The sequence below is a fragment of the Mixophyes fleayi genome, chromosome 3 (assembly GCF_038048845.1).
Source record: "Mixophyes fleayi isolate aMixFle1 chromosome 3, aMixFle1.hap1, whole genome shotgun sequence".
NCBI classification, from domain to species: Eukaryota; Metazoa; Chordata; class Amphibia; order Anura; family Limnodynastidae; genus Mixophyes; species Mixophyes fleayi.
Genome location: NC_134404.1, coordinates 136,716,157 through 136,736,417, shown reverse-complemented (window position 1 = coordinate 136,736,417; position 20,261 = coordinate 136,716,157). Strand labels below are relative to the sequence as shown.

Below are 20,261 nucleotides of genomic sequence, written 5' to 3'. Positions count from 1 at the left end.
ACCATGTCCTGGCAGCTGTGTAAGATTAGAATGTACAGTACAAATACAGAACTAATCAGATTTTCATGGCTTAGCTTGATTGTTTATACTTTGTGCAATGTCAGCAGTTGTGCTATGTTCCTCTCCTAGAAGGAAAGGCACTGTGGGTAAAACAGACCCTTCTCTGCACAGGAATTGTGTACAGTGTCTTGCACTATACTTGTTACCGTTCCTTTACTTTTATTTTAGTTTCTACTTTAACTTGTGACTGTACGCTTTATAACTGCACCCAGAGGGACAGTTCAAGCGCTAACTCGTTACAACTTAGAGGACAGCCTCCGCTGCCCCTAATTGTGTTGTATGATGGATTACCCTCCAGTTCCACACAGTGCAAGGAACTGGCCCAATTTGAATCGTGCACTGCTGGATGGTTCACCATTCTACAGTGTCCTCAAAAAGAATATTGTTGGACAATGGAACTTTATTACAGCTCACCTAGGAGGACACACAGCTTTCTGTTTCCGTGGACACACCGCTTAATCATCTTCTATGTCTTCATAGATATAATAGAAAGGCACACTGCCTCACCTTGTTCTATATTTGCAGAGCTCTGTTAGTGGCATGAAACTTTTATGATGACCGTGACGACACTCCCAGTCACTTACATCCACCAGAACTTACAGCCTTACAACATAGGAGAGCCACTTGATATAATTTTTTCCCCATGGCCACTATTCCTCTTAGCACAAGGCAGCATAGCTCTGGTTTGTCTTTCAGTCCACCCCTTCAAATGTTAAACACAGTATAAATAAAAATGGTAATGGATGCCTTCAGTCCCCACCAATCTTCACAATTGACCGTTAATTTACTTTGAGGATAGTAAGCAAAAAAGTGAAGCATGTTCTTTTCAGTACTACATACTTTAGCACAGATTTCATACCAATGCATTGAGACCTAAATGGTATGTGATGGTGAAAATGATAGGTTAGAAAATGGAGAGCCAGTAGCAATAGATAGGTAGTGTACATCCAAAATTGCTGTTTTAAGGAAGTGGAAAAACATTTAAAGGAACATAAACTGATAATGTATCACTAGGTCAAGTACTTGTTTGTAGACAGAATAACTAACCTTTGAGGATATTTATAATACCGTGGTATTATTGTGTAACTTGCGTATAGGATGTTTTGTTTTAATTTTTTTTTTTTTTTTCTTTTATGCCATCCACAGGCCAACTTATGCAGATGGAGGAGAAGGGCAAAGGATCTGTGCCTTGGTCAGTTTATGGTGTTTACATCCAGGCAGCTGGAGGTCCTTTTGCCTTTTTTATAATCATGGCCCTGTTTGTGCTTAATGTTGGAAGCACAACATTCAGCAATTGGTGGCTCGGCTATTGGATTAAACAAGGCAGTGGGGTAAGTGCTCCTAAAAGAAAATAGATCATTTGTGTTGTAATGTACAGAGGGGCTTGTAAATGCTGTATTAACTCTGTCGGGGTCCCTGCACATAAGATTCATGCTTATTGTACAAGTGTCCACAATCTGTATTGCAGGCGAAGTTATTTATTTTAAATACTTTTCAGAAGGATAGATTGGAAATTGATAGATGTGTCTTAATTGAGATATTCCACTTAACAGAATAACATCAAGTTTCTACATATTCACTAACTTATTAACATGTTGCCATATGACTGCTTGAATAGGACTGTGCTGTAGAAAGTGTTTCTGAATGCCAGTTTATCTTCCTATAGAACACATCTGTGCTATTGCTCAATGAAACTGTGGTCAGCAACAGCATGAAGGACAATCCCAATGTGCGGTACTACACTGGTATCTATGCACTGTCTATGGTGGTTATGCTCATCCTGAAAGCAGTGCGCGGTGTTGTCTTTGTTAAGGTAATGAGTAGTGTTCGTATATTTTTGCTTTGGCTAGAATTGCTATGCTTAGCTGCCAAATGTCATTCTCCATTCCGCTACTGCCTTCCAGGGAGTCCTACGAGCTTCTTCTAAGCTCCACGATGAACTTTTCAGGCGCATCCTCCGGAGCCCCATGAAATTCTTCGACACCACCCCCACGGGGCGTATTCTGAATAGGTTCTCTAAAGACATGGATGAAGGTGAGTTTCCTTTTTTTATTCCTTCCCTGATAGATAAGCACATTCTGCCAAGTTACTGCAAAGGGGGGGGGGGGAGTAGGTTAGTTCCTTTAAATGACAACTTGACTGCTGTTGATTTAACTTTTTTTCCCCAAGGAAATGTAAACCTCTATAGTGTAGAAATAAATAGACTTGAGGATTTGCTCACATTTGTAATCTTGCGTTCTAATGTATACACCAAAATGCACATGTTTCTCTCGTTTATTTCTCACATTTTGGCAGAAATTCAATTAACCGCAATGTTCTGAAGTAGACTTGCGTGTTTTGCTTCTGTGCAGATTCATTATAAAATCGCTCATTTTTGCTTGCATCCCAGTGAGCTGCAAGCAAAATGAGCAAAGATCATTAAGACACATCACATAGAAACATAATGAGCGGGCTACTATGGACTATTTGACTATATTGCGATGAGTGGGCAAAAAAGTACATGTCTGGACATGGGTGCAGGCGAGGAGGAATGCACAGCTGCTGCCAAACAGTTTGTCATTTCTAATGCACATTTCACAATGTGCTTCAAGTGTAAGTGCTTGAATGAAAAGCATGTATATGGAAATGGAGCAAGAAATTATATTTGAACCTGTTCACATCTTTGGGCTGTATTGAAAGTCTGTGCTAGATAGTTTAGAATGATTTATAAGCTTCTCATAAGACAGGGTTGAAACTGTTGGGGTCTTACTACATTGCATTGCTGTATGTGTTGCTTCTGATGGGTGAGGAGTTCTTTGAGTTGTTTTTCTACTGGTAAAACATTTCCCAGTACATTGAATAATCATTCCTGGAATTTCCATCTAGTGCCTCCTTTATAAACTGTAATGCTGTAACTTGATGACCTGATCCCAAATCTCTGAAATGTGTAAATTGTTTGTTCTTGTTTCTAGTTGACATCCGACTTCCTTTCCAAGCTGAAATGTTTGTTCAGAATGTTATACTAGTCTTCTTCTGTCTGGGGGTTATTGCTGGTGTCTTCCCTTGGTTCTTGGTAGCTGTTGGACCACTTGTCGTCCTCTTCACCATATTACATGTGGTTTCCAGGCAAGTAGCATTCTGTAGATGTGTCAGAGTTTATATACTGCCCTGTATACAAGGGTACTTTTTTCATCCATTCAAGATGCATTTGTTTGTGCAACTAAATTAATTATTATTGCGTAACATAACTAGTTTAGTTTTATCAGCTGCATTTGGTTTATGCCCAGACTAAAATGTATCTATTGCATTTTTCTCTTTCATTCAGTCTGAGGGACACTGCTTACCATGGGTTGTGGAGGGGAGCACAAGAGTTGGCACCTAGCTAGTTAATCTTTAGCACTGCTGACAGACCCCTCCCCTCTACAATCCCCCCGCCTCTTCCTCCTTAGTTTTTATCTAGGTGCCCAAAGGAGTTGGGCTTATTAGAAGTAGCTAGTAATTTATTTAATTTATTTTTATATAACTTTAATTTCTCTTTTAATTTTTTACAGTACAGTTAGTCTAGGGCAGAGTTGGGAGTGTGTTCTATATATAGAGAACACACTCACAGAAGCTGGGCAGTGGTGACCGGACTCTGTCGGAGAGAGCAGACTGCTCTCAATGGCAGAGCATTAGCGGTCACAGTACAGAGTGACAAGCGGTCTCAAGTACCGCTGTCACTCTTGCAGGCTCCAAAGATAACCGGCACTGCCATTAGGCATAGAGCGCCGCTTATTGTATTACCTCGTCGGCGGCCATGATTACATCAGCGGACCGCGGAGGTACCGGAAAGAAGGAGAGTCGGGGGCCATACCAAGATCCCCCCCTCAGGTGAATAGGAGGGGGCATCGGGGTATTAACGCTGCAGGAGACCTCTTCAAGAGGCCTCCATAACTCTGCCAGATACATCGATAAGTTCTTTTAAAAAAAAAAAAAGAGAGAGACAGAAAGCTGCAGAGGGGGAACTATCACTAGAGCTCCCCTGCTCTTCAGCACAGATGGTACAGTCCGGTCCTCTGGCGCCAAACAGAAGCCCGGGATGGAACTTATCTCCAAGGGAGCAGGTTCCAGGACACGGCTGTTGGACTTCTCCCCTGAGTGGCCCTTTTGGCTAAGTACCAAAACCTTTCTTTAACCATTTACAAACTGTTTATGTGGTTACAGGAGGGAGGCTAGTAGGATTGTAAAAATATTCTTACTTGCACATATACCTTTTAATCTGTTACACACATACAAGTACAGCTTTTATTACACATTAGTCTGTTACTTGTTGTCTACTCTCTCTCACAAAATATCTCTTATCTAAGTGTGTTTGGTGTGCTTTTCCTTTTTATAATGTCAGAAAAGGCATATGTCAACAGGCAGGGAGGAACCAGGAGTGCAGCCGCAATTAAAATTGCAGCTCGGATTTTTGCTTGGGCAGAACAGTATGTTCCAGCAATCTCAACAGTGTTCATTCCAGGAATAAAGAATTGGGAGGCCGACTACCTAAGTCGAAATCAAATGATGCCGGGGGAGTGGTCCCTCCATCCGGAAGTATATCAGTCTCTAGTTCAGAGATGGGGTCTTCCTGATATAGATCTTATGGCCTCCAGACACAACAAGAAAGTTCACAGATTTTGCGCAAGGGCAAGAGACCCCTTAGCGGTAGCAGTGGACGTAATGACGATGTCATGGGAATTCAGGTTGGGATACCTGTTTTCTCCGATTCCGATGCTTCCTCGCGTGCTCAGACGAGTAAGGCAAGGCGGTCTGCCGGTAATTCTAATAGCTCCCTCATGGCCGCGTCCAGTGTGGTACGCGGACATAATCTCCAATGGCGAAAGGACAGTGATTTCGTCTTCCGTCTCCAGACGACCTTCTTCTTCAAGGTCCCTTTCGTCACCAGAATTGACCTCGGCTCAGTTTAACGGCATGGCTGTTGAAGCCAGCCTCTGGAGGACTAGGGGTTTTTCCTCCAGTGTAGTGAACACTATGATGCGAGCTCGAAAGCCAGTTTCAGCTCGCATCTATCACCGGATTTGGCGAGCCTATATCAGATGGTGCAAAAATAGGGCATGTCACACGTCTTCCTTTCATCTTCCTCGCTTATTGGCTTTTCTTCAGGATGGGCTGGAAGCAGGGCTTCGTTTAGGTTCCCTAAAAGTTCAGGTATTGGCACTTTCAGTCTTTTTTCACCTGAAATTAGCGGATTTGCCAGATATCAAGACTTTTCTTCAGGGAGTCTTACATATTCAACCTCCTTATGTTCCGCCTACAGCACCATGGGATCTTAACCTGGTACTGGACATGCTTAAAGGGCCTCCTTTTGAGCCTTTACTTGAGGCAGATTTTAGGTGTTTGACCTGGAAGATTGTTTTTCTTTTGGCAATTGCATCGGCACGTAGGGTGTCTGAATTGGGAGCTCTGTCTTGCCGGGAACCATATCTGGTTTTTCACGAGGACAGAGCTGTTTTGAGAACACTCCCCTCTTTTGTTCCAAAAGTGGTGTCATCCTTCCATCTGAACCAGGAAATTGTAGTTCCGGTTTTTTCATCTACTTCTCATTCTGATTTGCAGTCTATGGAAAAGTTAGATGTGGTTAGGGCTCTCCGTATTTATGTCAAAAGAACTTCTCAAATTAGACGAACCGATTCTCTGTTCTCTATGATTCTAACAAAAGAGGCTGGCCAGCCTCTAAACAGTCCATTGCGAGATGGATTACGGCAATTATTAAGAAAGCTTACATAAAGGCTAACCTTCCTTTGCCGGAGAGACTTACGGCCCATTCCATCAGATCGGAAGGGGCGTCGTGGGCAGCAAGAAATGGGGCTTCTGCTGACCAGCTTTACAGGGCAGCCACCTGGTCTCCTGTCCACACATTTACCAAATTCTAGCAATTTAATGTATTTGCATCCGCGGATGCAAATTTTGCTCGTACTGCTCTACGAGCGGGGTTTTCAGAGTGGTCCCACCCTTAGGGGCTGCTTTAGAACGTCCCCATGGTAAGCAGTGTCCCCCAAACTGCATGAAAGAGAAAAGAGGATTTATGTACTTGCGTTAAATCCGTTTCTCAGATTCCGTCTGGGGGACACTGCGATCCCTCCCTTCTGCCTTTCCTCTGTATGCTCTTGGTTGATTGACCTTTCTCCTTTTGGGGCTTTTTGAATTTACTGAGGAGGAAGAGGCGGGGGGATTGTAGAGGGGAGGGGTCTGTCAGCAGTGCTAAAGATTAACTAACTAGGGGTCAACTCCCGTGCTCTTCTCCACAACCCATGGTAAGCAGTGTCCCCTAGACGGAATCGGAGAAACTTATTTAACGTAAGTATATAAATCCTCTTTTTTATGATTCTTTCCAGTTAGTTTAAGATATTTAGAGCAACACTATATATTTACCTGAAAATAAAATCCACTAACTCTCCTGACAGTAGGGAAACTAATTATTGTGCGCTTTTATATAAGGATTGGCATATAGGACCCCAAACTGTGGTGTGCATTGTAGTTTTACATTATTTCCCCCACAACATACTGAAAGGGTTTATGAGTAAAAGTTCTAGTGCATAATTTTTTTCACTTTTTTTTTTTCTCTGTTAGCTTTTGTTGGATCTAGAATCATTGGAACCCATACAGCAACAGTAGAAAAACACACACACACACACACACACACACACACACACACACACATCTGCAGATTGCCCTGAGCCTATATTTGTGTACTATGGGACCTAGTAGTCAATGGCTAGGCAGTGCCAATCAGAAAACACAAATGCAAAAACAAAGTGCAAGTATTGGGTATTGAGCCCTCATCTGGGGTCAGGAGTCAGCAAATTTAGCATTTTAATTTTATTTTCTCTTTATTGTTAATGATGGAGGTTGCAATTGGATCTTTTATCTTTTGCAGGGTTTTCATCCGTGAGTTGAAGCGGTTGGATAACATCACACAAAGTCCTTTTTTGTCACACGTAACATCAAGTATTCAAGGACTTTCCACTATCCATGCGTACGGCAAAGGGCACGAGTTTCTGCACAGGTCAGCACGCACCCAGCATTTGGCTGTGTTTTGACATTTTTCACTTGGTGCTGACTGTTTTATACTGTGTGGATATTGATTGCGAGGTCACTTCTTGCTGCATCTGACTTTTGTTCTTTTCTGTGTCTTTTTATTTATTTTTATTTTTCTTCTCTCTCCCTTTCTTTCAGGTATCAAGAGCTGTTGGATAATAATCAGGCCCCATTTTATCTGTTCAACTGTGCCATGCGTTGGCTGGCCATACGTCTGGACATCATCAGTGTTTCCCTGATTACTACCACAGGCCTTATGATTATCCTGATGCATGGAAACATCTCTCCAGCATATGCTGGGCTTGCAATGTCTTATGCAGTGCAGGTGAGTAAAGGCACTGTGGCCAATACTGGTTACACTGTAATCATCAGATCGATAGGATAACTGTAAGCAATGACCAATACTTAATGAGTCACTGTATACATGGTAAGGGTAAAGCTTTTTTTTACAGCCGGCTGCTAATTGAGTGGATTTAAACAAATTTTCACAGATCAGTTTTTTCTTTTACTCTGAGAGGTCTGAAATTTTTCAGACTGATGGTGTGAGGTTGTTTTTCCTTGTAAGGAGTGCTTGGGTTTTACTGTGAAGACTCTCCCTTGCATGTGGCAGTGATGACTCATCTGTGTTTTATTACCATCTTAATTGTAGTTTAAGAATGTGCAGGCTGCTGCTAATATGATAGCCTATGCTGTGTTAGTCTTGTTTTTAAATTGGTAGTAAGTGTGTTTGACATATGTATACATTGTAACAAGGGCCAATAAATGTCATTTGTGCCGTAGTTACTATGGGCCACATGAGCCATTTTCTTTTTGCCTGAGATGGTGCAGTTCCAGCTGGTGTTACTGCTAAGTGTTTGGAGAAAGTAACATTATTTCAGTTAGACTGCTGCCTAAAATAGGAGCTGTTATAAAATACATTTGGATAATAATAAAAGGCATCCGTGGTATCAATGACACATGGATATGTCTTTAGTGCTTCGCCATCTTTAAACAGAAATAATTTCAAGATTTAACATTTTTTACTGTTGCTAAGAGACCCATATCGTTTCACACTGGTAGCTCAGGTATCCGCACCTGAGCAAACACGATGGAACTGAGTTTTTTGAGATGCTATACAGTGCAGAATTAGATAACAACTGTCAGTTTGTCATGATAAACAAAAAACATTGTTTTAGGTACCAGCATCTGTAATATGCTGCAGAATGTTACCACTTTATAACTGAGTAATAATAAACATGACAATGAGTGGAAATACTTATTTTAATACTTCCCTGTTTAATACTTTAACTGCTACTATATGGTTAATGTGATGAGTCCGGTGATGGCAACATCCATGTCGATTTTTATACTTTGAGTGTTACTAAAAATAAATTCTGTTCTTCCAGTTGACAGGCTTGTTCCAGTTCACGGTAAGGCTCGCATCAGAGACAGAAGCTCGTTTCACATCAGTAGAGCGTATCAGCCATTACATCAAGGTAAGAATCATTGTTCAACTATAGCTCAATGTAACTTGTTGCATGAACAGTAAGGTATTATCATCTAATGTACATATTTGCCAAACCCATTTTTACTTTATAACTGCAAAGGGATCCATGGAAACTTGAGCAACTTCAGTACTCTTAATTTTGTCTACATTTAGTTGTGATGATGACTTAAAACTGATTTCAACAATTATGTTGCATACACCAAACTCCATTACAAGTGCAGTCACTTCTGTTAATATCATTTCCCATCTAATGCTATCTCTGTAACCTTTCTTATAGTTTCAATAAAAGAATTGTTATATATGTTGTCTAAAATTATTTTAATTGTAGTTGTATACTTTGCAGTATGTAACATCTTCCCGTCATACATTCTAACCCCAGCTTAAGCACCACATTCCAACCTTTAATCCGCCCACTCCCCTTCCCTGTCCCTGGCCTTTGCTGCAGGGGAGTCCACTTGACCTACTGCTTAGTGCATTCTCCTGTCTGGTCCCTGGCATGGAGGCCTGGGTGGTGGTTGCACTCTTTGGAGGCTAGGAGTTGCCAAAGGCAGAGTTCTCATTACCGTAACACAGTGAAGTGAATTCCTAAGCACTAGGAGAATGGGCTATTTTTATATGGTTCAATCTTTGCAACCAAAGGTGGTCTCTGGTTTTCACACCAGTCAGGAGTTTGTTCTGGTTTTTTTTCGTACCCTTGCCCTCGGAACACCAAGGAAGCATTGCTTCACTCATTTTATGTGATGCGTTTTCTATTGCTTTACGGACTTCTTATTAAAAAAAAGTTCATATGGCTACAATGTGACTGACTAGTTCATCACTGTCTCATCTAGGATTGGCAGGTCAGTCATACAAAACTGCATGTTGCATGGCTGCACTAAAATATTACAAATGCATGTCTACATAGTAAGAGCTGAAGGTATGCACCATGCAATTCAGCGAGAGAGCTTGCATAATTCATGAGTGCCGGCTTTACATGGCTGAACCAGCAGGAGAGCTGACTATTGCCCGTTTTTCTTTGTAACTTGTAAGTTCTTCCTTATGCTGCTATTAGCTATGTGGTTTATGCTATAAATATCAGCTTCTATATAATGTAATGAGGTAACATAATCTACAGAGTAGGTCACTCCAAATGGGAAGCAATTGTCCAAACTTTTAATGAACAGGAAACCAGAAGGACTGTTAATGTATTTTCTCTTTCATCCAGTCTGGGGGACACTGCTTACCATGGGTTGTGGAGGGAGCTTGGGGAGTTGGCACCTAACTAGTTAAGTTTTAGTACTACCGACAGACCCCTCCCCTCTACAATCCCCCTGGACTCTTCAGTTTTTTTCAGGTGCCCTGGAGTTGGGCAGTGTTTTTTATTCTAGTATAATTTTAAAAGATTTTATTTCTTTTTTATTCACTATTACAGGTGGCAGTGCTGGAGTGTGTTCTATAATAGAGAACACACTCACAGCCAGCAGCGCAGGCATTCTCCTGTCAGATGGGAGCCAGAGGCTCTCACTGACAGGGAAACTTAAAAAAGGGTGCCTAAACTGAGGAGTGACAAGCGGTCTCATGGACCGCTGCACTCCTCCAGCCTCCCCGATAACCGGCGCTGCCATTACAGGCAGAGAGTGCCGGTTATCGGCATTACCAGTAGCGGTGGCCATCTTGGATTTTCGGGCCAGCAGCGCTACGGAGAGAGGAGGAAGGGGGCTATACCACGGTTCCCCCCTCATGCATAGGAGGAGGGCGCCGGGTATGTCGCTGCGGAGACCTCTGTATAGAGGTCTCCACTATCTGCCACACTCCATTTTTTTCTTTTTTTTTTTTAAAAAAAAAACGTTTTTGGAGCTATTGAAGGGGGGGAGCTAATACGTAGAGTTCCCCCCTCCTTCCACAGAGAGATGGTATATCCCAGTCTTCTGGCGCCAAAGGAAGCCCGGGAAGAGAGAGCAGAGCTGAGGGAGCAGACACTGGACAAACTGCCGTGGACTTCTCTCCTTTATGGCCCTGGGCTAAGTATTGCCTTTAAACACACATATTGTTTATTTCTGTGAAAAAAAAGTAGGCTTGTAAGGTTTACATTATAGTCTCCTACTTGCCTACAAACATTTGGTGTTTAATTATTACAAGTACAACTTTTATTATATAGATTAGTTGTTTCTTGTTATATAATCTGTTTTCCTGCATACATATCTCTCTCTATTCTCTCTGTTTTTAGCTTACTAGATTAACCCTTTAATCTGTGTGATTGGTGTGCCTTCCTTTATAAGAATGACAGGTAAGGGAAAGGGCCCTATTGCAAAATATTTCACTTGTTCAAAATGTCAAGTTAAATTACCGTGTGGGTAGGGGGACCCTAAATTGGCGCTCTGTTCTGCCTGTGATGCAGGGGCTTCCACTGTGCAGACTCATCAGTCCACAGCCCCTCTGACGGAGGAGCCGGCCTGGCTGGCCTCCCTGACACAGTCGGTTTCCTCCTTAGCTCAGATGGTATTACAATCTAACCAATTGTTATCTAATATGGCTACTTCGGTGGCTACTAATAATAGCACTCAGCTGGGCCTCCCTGTTACCACAGGGTCCATTGGAATGTCTTTACCAGGACCTTCCTCTTCCTTTTCTGACCAAACCCCTATCCCCACAGAAGCGGCATGGTCTACAGCTTTCCTTAAAGGTTTAAATAAGCTTAACTTGTTGCTTGAGTCCCCAAACATCCCGTCCGCTAAAAGAAAGAGACCTAGATCGGATAACCCTATCATGGTCCTTTCAGATTCTGAGGAATCTTCTGAGGATGAGGGGGCAGTTTATTCCAATTCTGACCAAGTTCAGTCTTCGGAACAGGAGCATAGTTCTAAAAGCCAATTTGTTAATGATTTGGTTTTTGCAGTTAGACAGGAGTTGGACCTCCCAGAACCGGAGGATCCTACGCCTAGAGACAGAATTCTTTTTAAAAAGGCCAAAAGAAAGGCTTGCCGTTTTCCCCCGTCTAGGGAACTCGTAGACATTGCAGAAGGAGCATGGAAACTACCTGAGAAGAGGTTCTCAGTTCCCAGAAGATTTGCCTCCTTGTACCCCTTACAGGAGGAGGAGGTAATTCGTTGGGAAAGTATCCCAAAAGTAGATGTTCCCATAGCCCGTTTGGATAAACACACCTTACTTCCAGCTCCTGGTTCAGCGTCCATTCCGGATGCCAGTGACCGGAAGGTTGAATCCCAACTGAAATCTATTTTTGCGGCTGCAGGTTCGTCCTTTAGACCCACATTCGCTTCAGCTTGGGTTGCTAGAGCCATGGAAGTATGGGCAGACCAGCTGGCAGAGGCCTTACAGGGTTCTGAATTACTCCCCCTGGCCTTACATTTAAAAAGAGGCACCGGGGTACATTTATGAGGCGGCACAAAATTCAGCAGCTGTCTCCTCCTCTATACAGGCTGCATCCATTTCAGCTAGAAGAACTCTATGGCTGAAATCCTGGGAAGGAGATGCGGAATCAAAAAAGGCTGTTGAAATCATTCCTTTTTCAGCAGCAGGTTTGTTCGGTCCGGAATTAGATACCTTGATATCCCAGGCAACTGGGGGCAAGAGTACTTCCTTGCCGGTTTTCCCAGGTAGAAGCAGGAAACCCAGGTTCAGCTCCTTCCGTCAGCCCTTTCGAGGATTCTCCTTGTCCAGGGGACAGTCTTTTAGGGGTAAACAGCCCAATGCCCGAGGCTCCTCCTCTAGAGGAAGATCCTCTTTTTCAGCCAGGCCTCCAAGACTCAGGAGAAGCCTGCGTCCTGACGACCACTCGTTTCCCCGGGGGGAAACCCCAGTGGGAGGTCGTCTGTCTCTTTTTCTTCAACAGTGGACAGAGTCCTCCCAGGACTCCTGGATTCGGGGCATCATATCAAGGGGATGCAGGATAGACCTGCTGGGTCCCAGACCCCATCGGTTCTTCGTAACCCCCCTCCCTACCCTGAGATCCATTCAGAAGACAGGCAATACAGGATTGTGTCGCCTCTCTTCTCTCTCAGAAAGCTATCTGCAGGGTTCCAGAATTCCAAAAGGAACAGGGTTTTTATTCAAACCTGTTCCTTGTGAAGAAGCCGGACGGCTCCCTCCGACCCATTTTAAACTTGGAGCCTCAATGTGCACCTAAGAGTCGACAGTTTTCGGATGGTATCTCTGAGGTCGGTCATAAACGGTTTGGAGAAAGATCAATTTATGGCTTCCATAGACATAAAAGATGCATACCTCCACATTCCCATTTGGAAGGGCCATCAGTCCCTCCTCATATTCACTGTAGGACCCTCCCATTATCAGTTTTGGGCCCTCCCCTTCGGCCTCTCCACAGCGCCGAGGGTTTTCACAAAAGTCATGTCGGTTATGGCAGCTCGTCTTCACCTTCTGGGCATCCAGGTCGTGCCTTATCTGGACGACCTGCTCTTCAAATCCTTCTCAGAGAGTTGTTTGCATTATCACTTATCCGTTGCCTTGCCGGTTCTCAGGAGCCACGGATGGCTCATCAACTTGAAGAAATCACAGATGGTTCCGTGTCAGCGCATGGTCTTCTTGGGCCTCAACATGGACACCAGCCAGCAAAAGGTGTTCCTGCCTGTCGAAAAGGCCACCTCAATTCAGAGTATAACTTCCCAGGTCTTGTCCTCTCCCAGACCCTCAATCCACTTGTGCATGCGGTTGCTGGGAAAGATGGTGGCCTCCTTCGAGACCATTCCCTTTGCTCGAGCCCACTCTCGCTGTTTTCAGTGAGATCTGTTAACAAAGTGGTCAGGATCCCATCTACGCCTGGACCTACAGAAGATCTCTATCCCCGAGGTCCAGAGAATCTCTCCAGTGGTGGCTGATTCAGGATCACTTGACAGTGGGCAGATCCTTCTCTCCGGGGGCGTGGGTCTTAGCAACGACAGACGCCAGCCTGAAAGGTTGGGTGGCGGTAATCCTTCACCTCCGGCTTCAGGGCCTTTTGTCGGTTCAGGAATCATCCCTATCCATAAATGTGTTGGAACTGAAGGCTATTTTCTTAGCCCTCAAAGGAGGACAATCCCTCCTCCAGGGCCACCCTGTCAGAATTCAGTCCGACAATGCCACGGCTGTGGCATATGTCAACAGACAGGGAGGAACCAAGAGTGCAGCGGCAATGAAAATTGCAGCCCAGATTTTGTCTTGGGCAGAACTTCATGTTCCGGCAATATCGGCTGTATTCATCCCAGGAATACGCAATTGGGAAGCAGACTATCTCAGTCGCAACCAGATGATGCCGGGGGAGTGGTCTCTGCATCCGGAAGTGTTTCAGTCCCTGGTTCAGAGGTGGGGCCTTCCGGACATAGATCTCATGGCCTCCAGACACAACAGGAAGGTTTCCAGGTTTTGCGCAAGGTCAAGAGACCCCTTAGCCGTGGCAGTAGACGTCATGACCATGCCATGGGAGTTCAGGATGGGATACCTATTTCCTCCTATCTCCATGCTTCCTCACGTTCTCAGACTGGTCAGGCAGGGGGGTCTGCTAGTAATTCTGGTAGCTCCCTCATGGCCGCGCCGAGTCTGGTACGCGGACATAATCTCCATGGCAGAAGGACCAGGGTTTCGTCTACCATCTCGAGACGACCTTCTCCTTCAGGGTCCATTCCTACACCAGAATTTACCTCAGCTCAGTTTAACGGCATGGCTGTTGAAGCCAGCCTCTGGAGGGCTAGAGGTGTCTCCCCAAACGTGGTAAACACCCTCATGCGAGCTAGAAAACCAGTTTCAGCTCGCATCTATCACAGGATTTGGAGAGCTTACATTAGATGGTGCGAAGGTAGGACTTGCCACTCATCCTCCTTTCGCCTCACTCGCTTGTTAGCTTTCCTTCAGGATGGCCTGGAGGCAGGTCTCAGGTTAGGTTCCCTAAAGGTCCAGGTATCGGCACTTTCGGTTTTTTTCCATATGAAATTAGCCGATTTACCGGATATCAGGACTTTTCTCCAGGGAGTACTGCATATTCAACCTTCCAATGTTCCGCCGACAGCACCATGGGATCTCAACCTGGTACTTGAAATGCTTAAAGCGCCTCCTTTTGAGCCCTTGCGTGTGTCAGAATTAAAGTGGTTGACCTGGAAGGTCCTCTTTCTTTTAGCTATCGCTTCTGCTCGAAGAGTTTCGGAATTAGGAGCCTTGTCCTGTCGGGAACCATATTTGGTTTTCCACGAGGACAGAGCGGTCTTAAGAACCCTTCCTTCCTTCGTTCCGAAGGTAGTTTCGGCTTTTCACCTTAACCAAGAAATTGTAGTTCCGGCTTTTTCATCCTCTTCCCAATCTGATCACCAGACTATGGAAAAGTTAGATGTGGTTAGGGCTCTGCGCATCTATGTAAAAAAAACTTCTCAAATTAGACGTACAGATTGTTTGTTTGTTCTCTATGATGCTAATAAGAGAGGCTGGCCAGCCTCAAAACAGTCCATCGCTAGATGGATTACGGCAACCATTAGACATGCTTACATAAAGGCTAACCGTCCTGTGCCAGAGAGACTTTCGGCCCATTCCACCAGATCGGTAGGGGCGTCGTGGGCAGCGAGAAATGGGGCTTCTGCGGACCAGCTTTGCAGAGCAGCCACCTGGTCCTCTGTCCACACGTTTACAAAGTTTTACCAATTTAATGTATTTGCATCTACGGATGCAGATTTCGCTCGTAATGCTTTGCGAGCGGGATTTTCAGAGTAGTCCCACCCTTAAGGGGCTGCTTTAGAACGTCCCCATGGTAAGCAGTGTCCCCCAGACTGGATGAAAGAGAAAAGATGATTTATGTACTTACGTTAAATCCGTTTCTCAGATTCCGTCTGGGGGACACTGCGATCCCTCTGTTCTTCTGTGTGCTCTTGTTTGACTGGCCTTACTCCTAGGGCTTTTTAATAAACTGAAGAGTCCAGGGGGATTGTAGAGGGGAGGGGTCTGTCGGCAGTACTAAAACTTAACTAGTTAGGTGCCAACTCCCCAAGCTCCCTCCACAACCCATGGTAAGCAGTGTCCCCCAGACGGAATCAGAGAAACGGATTTAATGTAAGTACATAAATCCTCCTTTTTTTTTTTTTTAAGCAATTGAAGATTCTGCTAGTGTTATACTTCCAAGACACTGACCAAACCTGCCATTTGGAGCAAGCTCCAGGTGACCTAATTGATGTTCTATTGATGACAAAAATAGGTGTCCAAATTGGAAGAGACCTAGACAGAGTAGATGGGTTTCTTCTGGTGTCAATGGGGCTCGTTAGACATGATCAATATAAACTTCAGGTTTGTTGTTCGGCATCAGGCTGATCTGGCCATTTGTCTGAAATTGACCACAATATCGCGGTGTGTATGTCCAGTAGCTCAGTGTATATAGTGTGTTTTAATATTGCACACTATTCACTGGAGAATTAAATCTTGAGGCAATTACTATTTAGTATTAATTTGCACTTTAATGGTTGGTTATCTTCTACTCTGATCAAGGTATTTGTTTACGTTTTGTATGTTTTTGGTTGCTTACATTTATTTCCACTTTATCTGTAGTTATCGTTTACAATAATTCAACATTAATGTACAATACTTGTGTTTTTTATTTCAGACTCTACCTCTTGAGGCTCCTGCCCGCATTAAAAACAAGGCCCCCCCAGTTGATTGGCCCCATGAGGGAGAGATCACTTTTGAAAATGCAGAAATGAGGTATAGAGAAAACCTGCCCTTAGTATTGAAGAGAGTTTCATTTACAATCAAACCAAAGGAGAAGATTGGAATTGTGGGAAGGACTGGATCAGGTGAGGGGAATGAAATTGGTGAATAATGTTGTTTTGTCAGCAGAACTTATTGTGTAGTTATTCCTTTTGTAAGTGAATGTTTTTGGTAAAGTTTCTCTTATGTGCTCCGGCAGGCAAGAGCTCTCTCGGTATGGCTCTCTTCCGACTGGTAGAGCTTTCTGGAGGCTGTATAAAAATAGATGGTGTAAAAATCAATGACATTGGCCTGGCAGATCTGCGCAGCAAGTTGTCAATCATGCCTCAGGAACCGGTCTTGTTCAGTGGGACTGTCCGGTAAGTACAGTAATTTGGACAGTTTGACAAGTGTTTCTAAATGTGCCAAATAGATCTCTTCAAATTTGAATATGAAAAAATGCAAATTATCCATGATTTATTTTAATGTTGGCAATTCTGTATGTAAACATTTCTGTGTCTGTATGGAACTGCCCTGTTTTCATTTTGCATCTTTAATAGTCTCCTGTTTGAGTATTAATCTACACATGAAGAGGATTTTCTGAGTCCCGGGTAAAAATAGATGGTGAACTAATGTGATTCCAGTCGGACACAGAGGCATATTGGGGTGGACATGATGGTTACTCATGCTAGTCTCCTTGCACACAAACAGAGCATACAGTTTAATTCAGTTATCTTCTATAGGAATGGCATACGCACACGTCCAGTCATTGGAAAACCCAGCCATAGGGTGATGATTAATACATAGCTTTACTTCTGGCCATTTTTGAACCCAACTTCATTTTTGTTTTCCTCCATCAGGATGTCCCATATCCTATTTTAGCTGGCATCTCTAAGGTGTCAGTGTTAAAGCTAAGCTGCATACGTGACTCTACCCTGAGAAATGTATCCATATTTACTTTGTGGGTAGAATAAGTGGTCACTGTACTAAAACATGTACAGTCTTCATTGGGACAAGAGTTTTCATTTTCACATCCGTTTACATGAGCTTAACATGAATTCGAAAAAGACCTTAAATGCCTATGGCAGGCAAGCCTTTTTTTTTTTTTTTTTTATTATTCAATTTCTTTAAAAAAAAAAAAATTGCCCTTGTGCAAGAGGTAAATTTCCACCAACATTCTGATATATTTGCATTTTTTAAATCTCTAGCTCAAACTTGGATCCCTTTAACCAGTACACGGAGGAACAAATCTGGGATTCCCTGGAGAGGACACACATGAAGGAATGTGTAAGTTTCCTATTGACAATAAGCTTTTAGTGATCTATTGGCAACTGCTTTTCAAGTGCAGTTGTCCTACTTGTCGATCACATAATTTTACTACTGTTCAATTTCAGATCGCCCAGCTACCATTCAAACTAGAAACCGAAGTTATGGAGAACGGGGAGAACTTTTCTGTAGGAGAACGTCAGTTAATGTGCATAGCACGTGCTTTATTACGTCGCTGTAAGGTGAGCCAGTAACACAAAGCAATACTTGTCCTATGTGGAAAGACCTGAACTGTTTTTGGAAGTCTTTTACGTGGCCATCTGCATCAACTCCCCGCATGATAGTTTTGGGATTTTAACCAATAGATCTGGGTCTACTGATGAGGCAAAATTGTATATTTTCTTGTAACTAATGCTGTTTATAAACTCAGTGTTCTGTAACTCATTGTTGGGGTATTAGTTTGATTTGAAAGGGAATTTTCAGTTCTGGGTTGTCATGTTTCTTCCATACATAGGGTAGATCCACATATACATTTTGGGCTTGTTCAGGTCGGGTGGATTGAAGGGGTGCCTCTTTTGGCATATCCACCTTCATTTTCTGTTGCTGTTTGCTCCACTTAGGCAATGAGCATGAATTGGGTTCTCACAAGTTTAGAAATGGATCACTAATCTCCATTTTTAACTGGCTATATTTGGCTTGGTCCGTACATGGTTTTCACTCAATTGTTGGGATTCTTTCACTAAAAATATGCATGGTTCTCTAAGTTGCTTTATATTTTTCTTCCCTTGGTTGCTTTCTCGCTTGTATGTGTTTCACTAAAGAATATTTTATCTGTGGCTGTGTCTTGTCTAGGAATTGCATCTATTTTACCTATTTGTCTTGCTGTATCACAGATTCTAATTCTTGACGAAGCCACAGCAGCCATGGACCCAGAGACTGACCTTTTGATCCAGGAAACTGTTAGAGAGGCTTTTGCAGATTGCACAATGTTAACCATAGCTCACAGACTCCACACTGTGCTTGGATCTGACCGTATTATGGTGCTAACGCAGGGGCAGGTGAGTGAAGAGACTCTAAACCTATGTTAATTTGTGTAGTCATCCTATAATAAATCAGACTGTAGTGCAGTTATTTGTCTGTTGATGCAGACATCCCCATTCTTATTACAAATTCGTAAGATGGTACACCGTGAATTACAAATGAAGTAAAGCAAACTACACTTTCCTGGTTCTAAACAATTCATACTATAATAAAAAAGGCACAATTTCAAAAGACCACTGCTGTTATGGACCTTTTTTTTTTTTTTTTTTTTTTTTGTTTTGTCTTTTAGTTAATGTAAGTAGTTTTACATTGAAATATGAATGTCTATTGTTTGTTTCTCATGTTATGAAACGGATTGTTACAGGTAATGGAGTTTGATACCCCATCTGCCTTGCTGTCCAATGAGAACACTCGGTTCTACTCCATGTTTGCTGCAGCGGAAAACAAGGTTACCGTGAAGGGCTAAATATTGAGCATCTCAGCTGACCCCACTTTGTGCGGCTGTGTGCTGCTTCTCATTCCCTGCCTGTGGCAGGCACACTCCCTACTTTTTTCTTTTTCCTTCATTTCTTTTTATTCTTTCTACGACTGACAATATGGTATATTTTGCCTTTTTATTTTCCTTTCCTTTTGTGTTTTTAGTATTTTTATTTTTAAAATATATATATTTTTTTTTGTTAGCACAAACCAATTTCAGGACTGATTTAGGTATTTTTTTAACTGTTTTGAAGAATATTCATGTTCTATTGTATTTATTCCTATTACTAAAGGTAAAATTATATGCGTTTTCGTTATGAAATGCACTGAAAATAATAAAAATGGTTCAGGCAACCATAGTTCTGTATGTAGCCAGCTTAGAATGGAGCTTTCTACATGCATCTGTATATAGCCTATATTTACTGTGAAGATGTACGCTGGTTTATTTTATATTAAAATGAGCACTGGGTTAACTATGAAACTTGTATGTGTATTATTACATTCAAATATATTAAAGTGCTAAATTGTTAGGGTTAAATGTTATTGAAATGGAAGGAAATGGATATATGTATATTTATTTATATTCTGATGTATAAGTGGGTAAACACATCTGGTCCTATGAAACAATGTTAGTCATCTTCCGAATTATGCAATATTTACTATCTCCCCAGTAGTAACTCCTGAAGCATATGTCATGTTTGGGGGAGGGGGAACCTGCGGATTGAAGTTTAAATCACTGCTTTGTTTTGACAGACACTTGTAGTAAAACCTGGTCTAAAAAGATGAAAAGATGAGTATCATGATCGCCCAGCCTGTCCCAGATACAGCAATCTGAACATCTGGTTGTGACTGGCATCACTTTAGTCACTTAGCACTGAATACACCTTTTCTGACACCACAAAGGATTTATTATGGTGGCCTTACGTTCACCAAAACCACTTATTAATGTTTCACACTTAAATCATATACACATGTAGCATGAGCCTCCCTGGACTTCATAAGTTCACAGAGAACACGCTAGATTAAATTTATTTAATCTGAAAAATGTTTCCGAGGCTTAATTACAAAAAAAGTTAATAACAAGACATAAAATAAATTTGCACAAATAAGTTTTTCTTAAAATAAAATGGAAAATAAAACCAGAGTCATTACTTACTAGTTAAGACTTGGTGTGTGAGGGAACACAATTGCAAAGCACATGTTAAGGTTACATACAATATACATT

The 20,261-nt window shown here is 42.6% G+C and overlaps 1 protein-coding gene across 2 annotated transcripts in view; it reads left to right on the top strand.

Annotated features, from left to right (window-relative positions):
* The window catches only part of ABCC5 (ATP binding cassette subfamily C member 5), a 56,669-nt gene extending 37,152 nt beyond the window's left edge, over positions 1 to 19,517 (top strand). For both annotated transcript variants that reach the window (XM_075202409.1, XM_075202410.1), the window contains 13 exons: positions 1,207 to 1,391; positions 1,727 to 1,873; positions 1,965 to 2,094; positions 3,012 to 3,165; positions 6,959 to 7,087; positions 7,258 to 7,444; positions 8,505 to 8,594; positions 16,170 to 16,359; positions 16,473 to 16,632; positions 17,461 to 17,539; positions 17,647 to 17,760; positions 18,412 to 18,576; positions 18,924 to 19,517. In XM_075202409.1, coding sequence (XP_075058510.1) covers positions 1,207 to 1,391; positions 1,727 to 1,873; positions 1,965 to 2,094; positions 3,012 to 3,165; positions 6,959 to 7,087; positions 7,258 to 7,444; positions 8,505 to 8,594; positions 16,170 to 16,359; positions 16,473 to 16,632; positions 17,461 to 17,539; positions 17,647 to 17,760; positions 18,412 to 18,576; positions 18,924 to 19,025 — 1,832 coding nt within the window. In that variant the 3' untranslated portion in view covers positions 19,026 to 19,517. The remainder of the gene's footprint in view (positions 1 to 1,206; positions 1,392 to 1,726; positions 1,874 to 1,964; positions 2,095 to 3,011; positions 3,166 to 6,958; positions 7,088 to 7,257; positions 7,445 to 8,504; positions 8,595 to 16,169; positions 16,360 to 16,472; positions 16,633 to 17,460; positions 17,540 to 17,646; positions 17,761 to 18,411; positions 18,577 to 18,923) is intronic.
* The last annotated feature ends 744 nt before the right edge of the window (positions 19,518 to 20,261 follow it).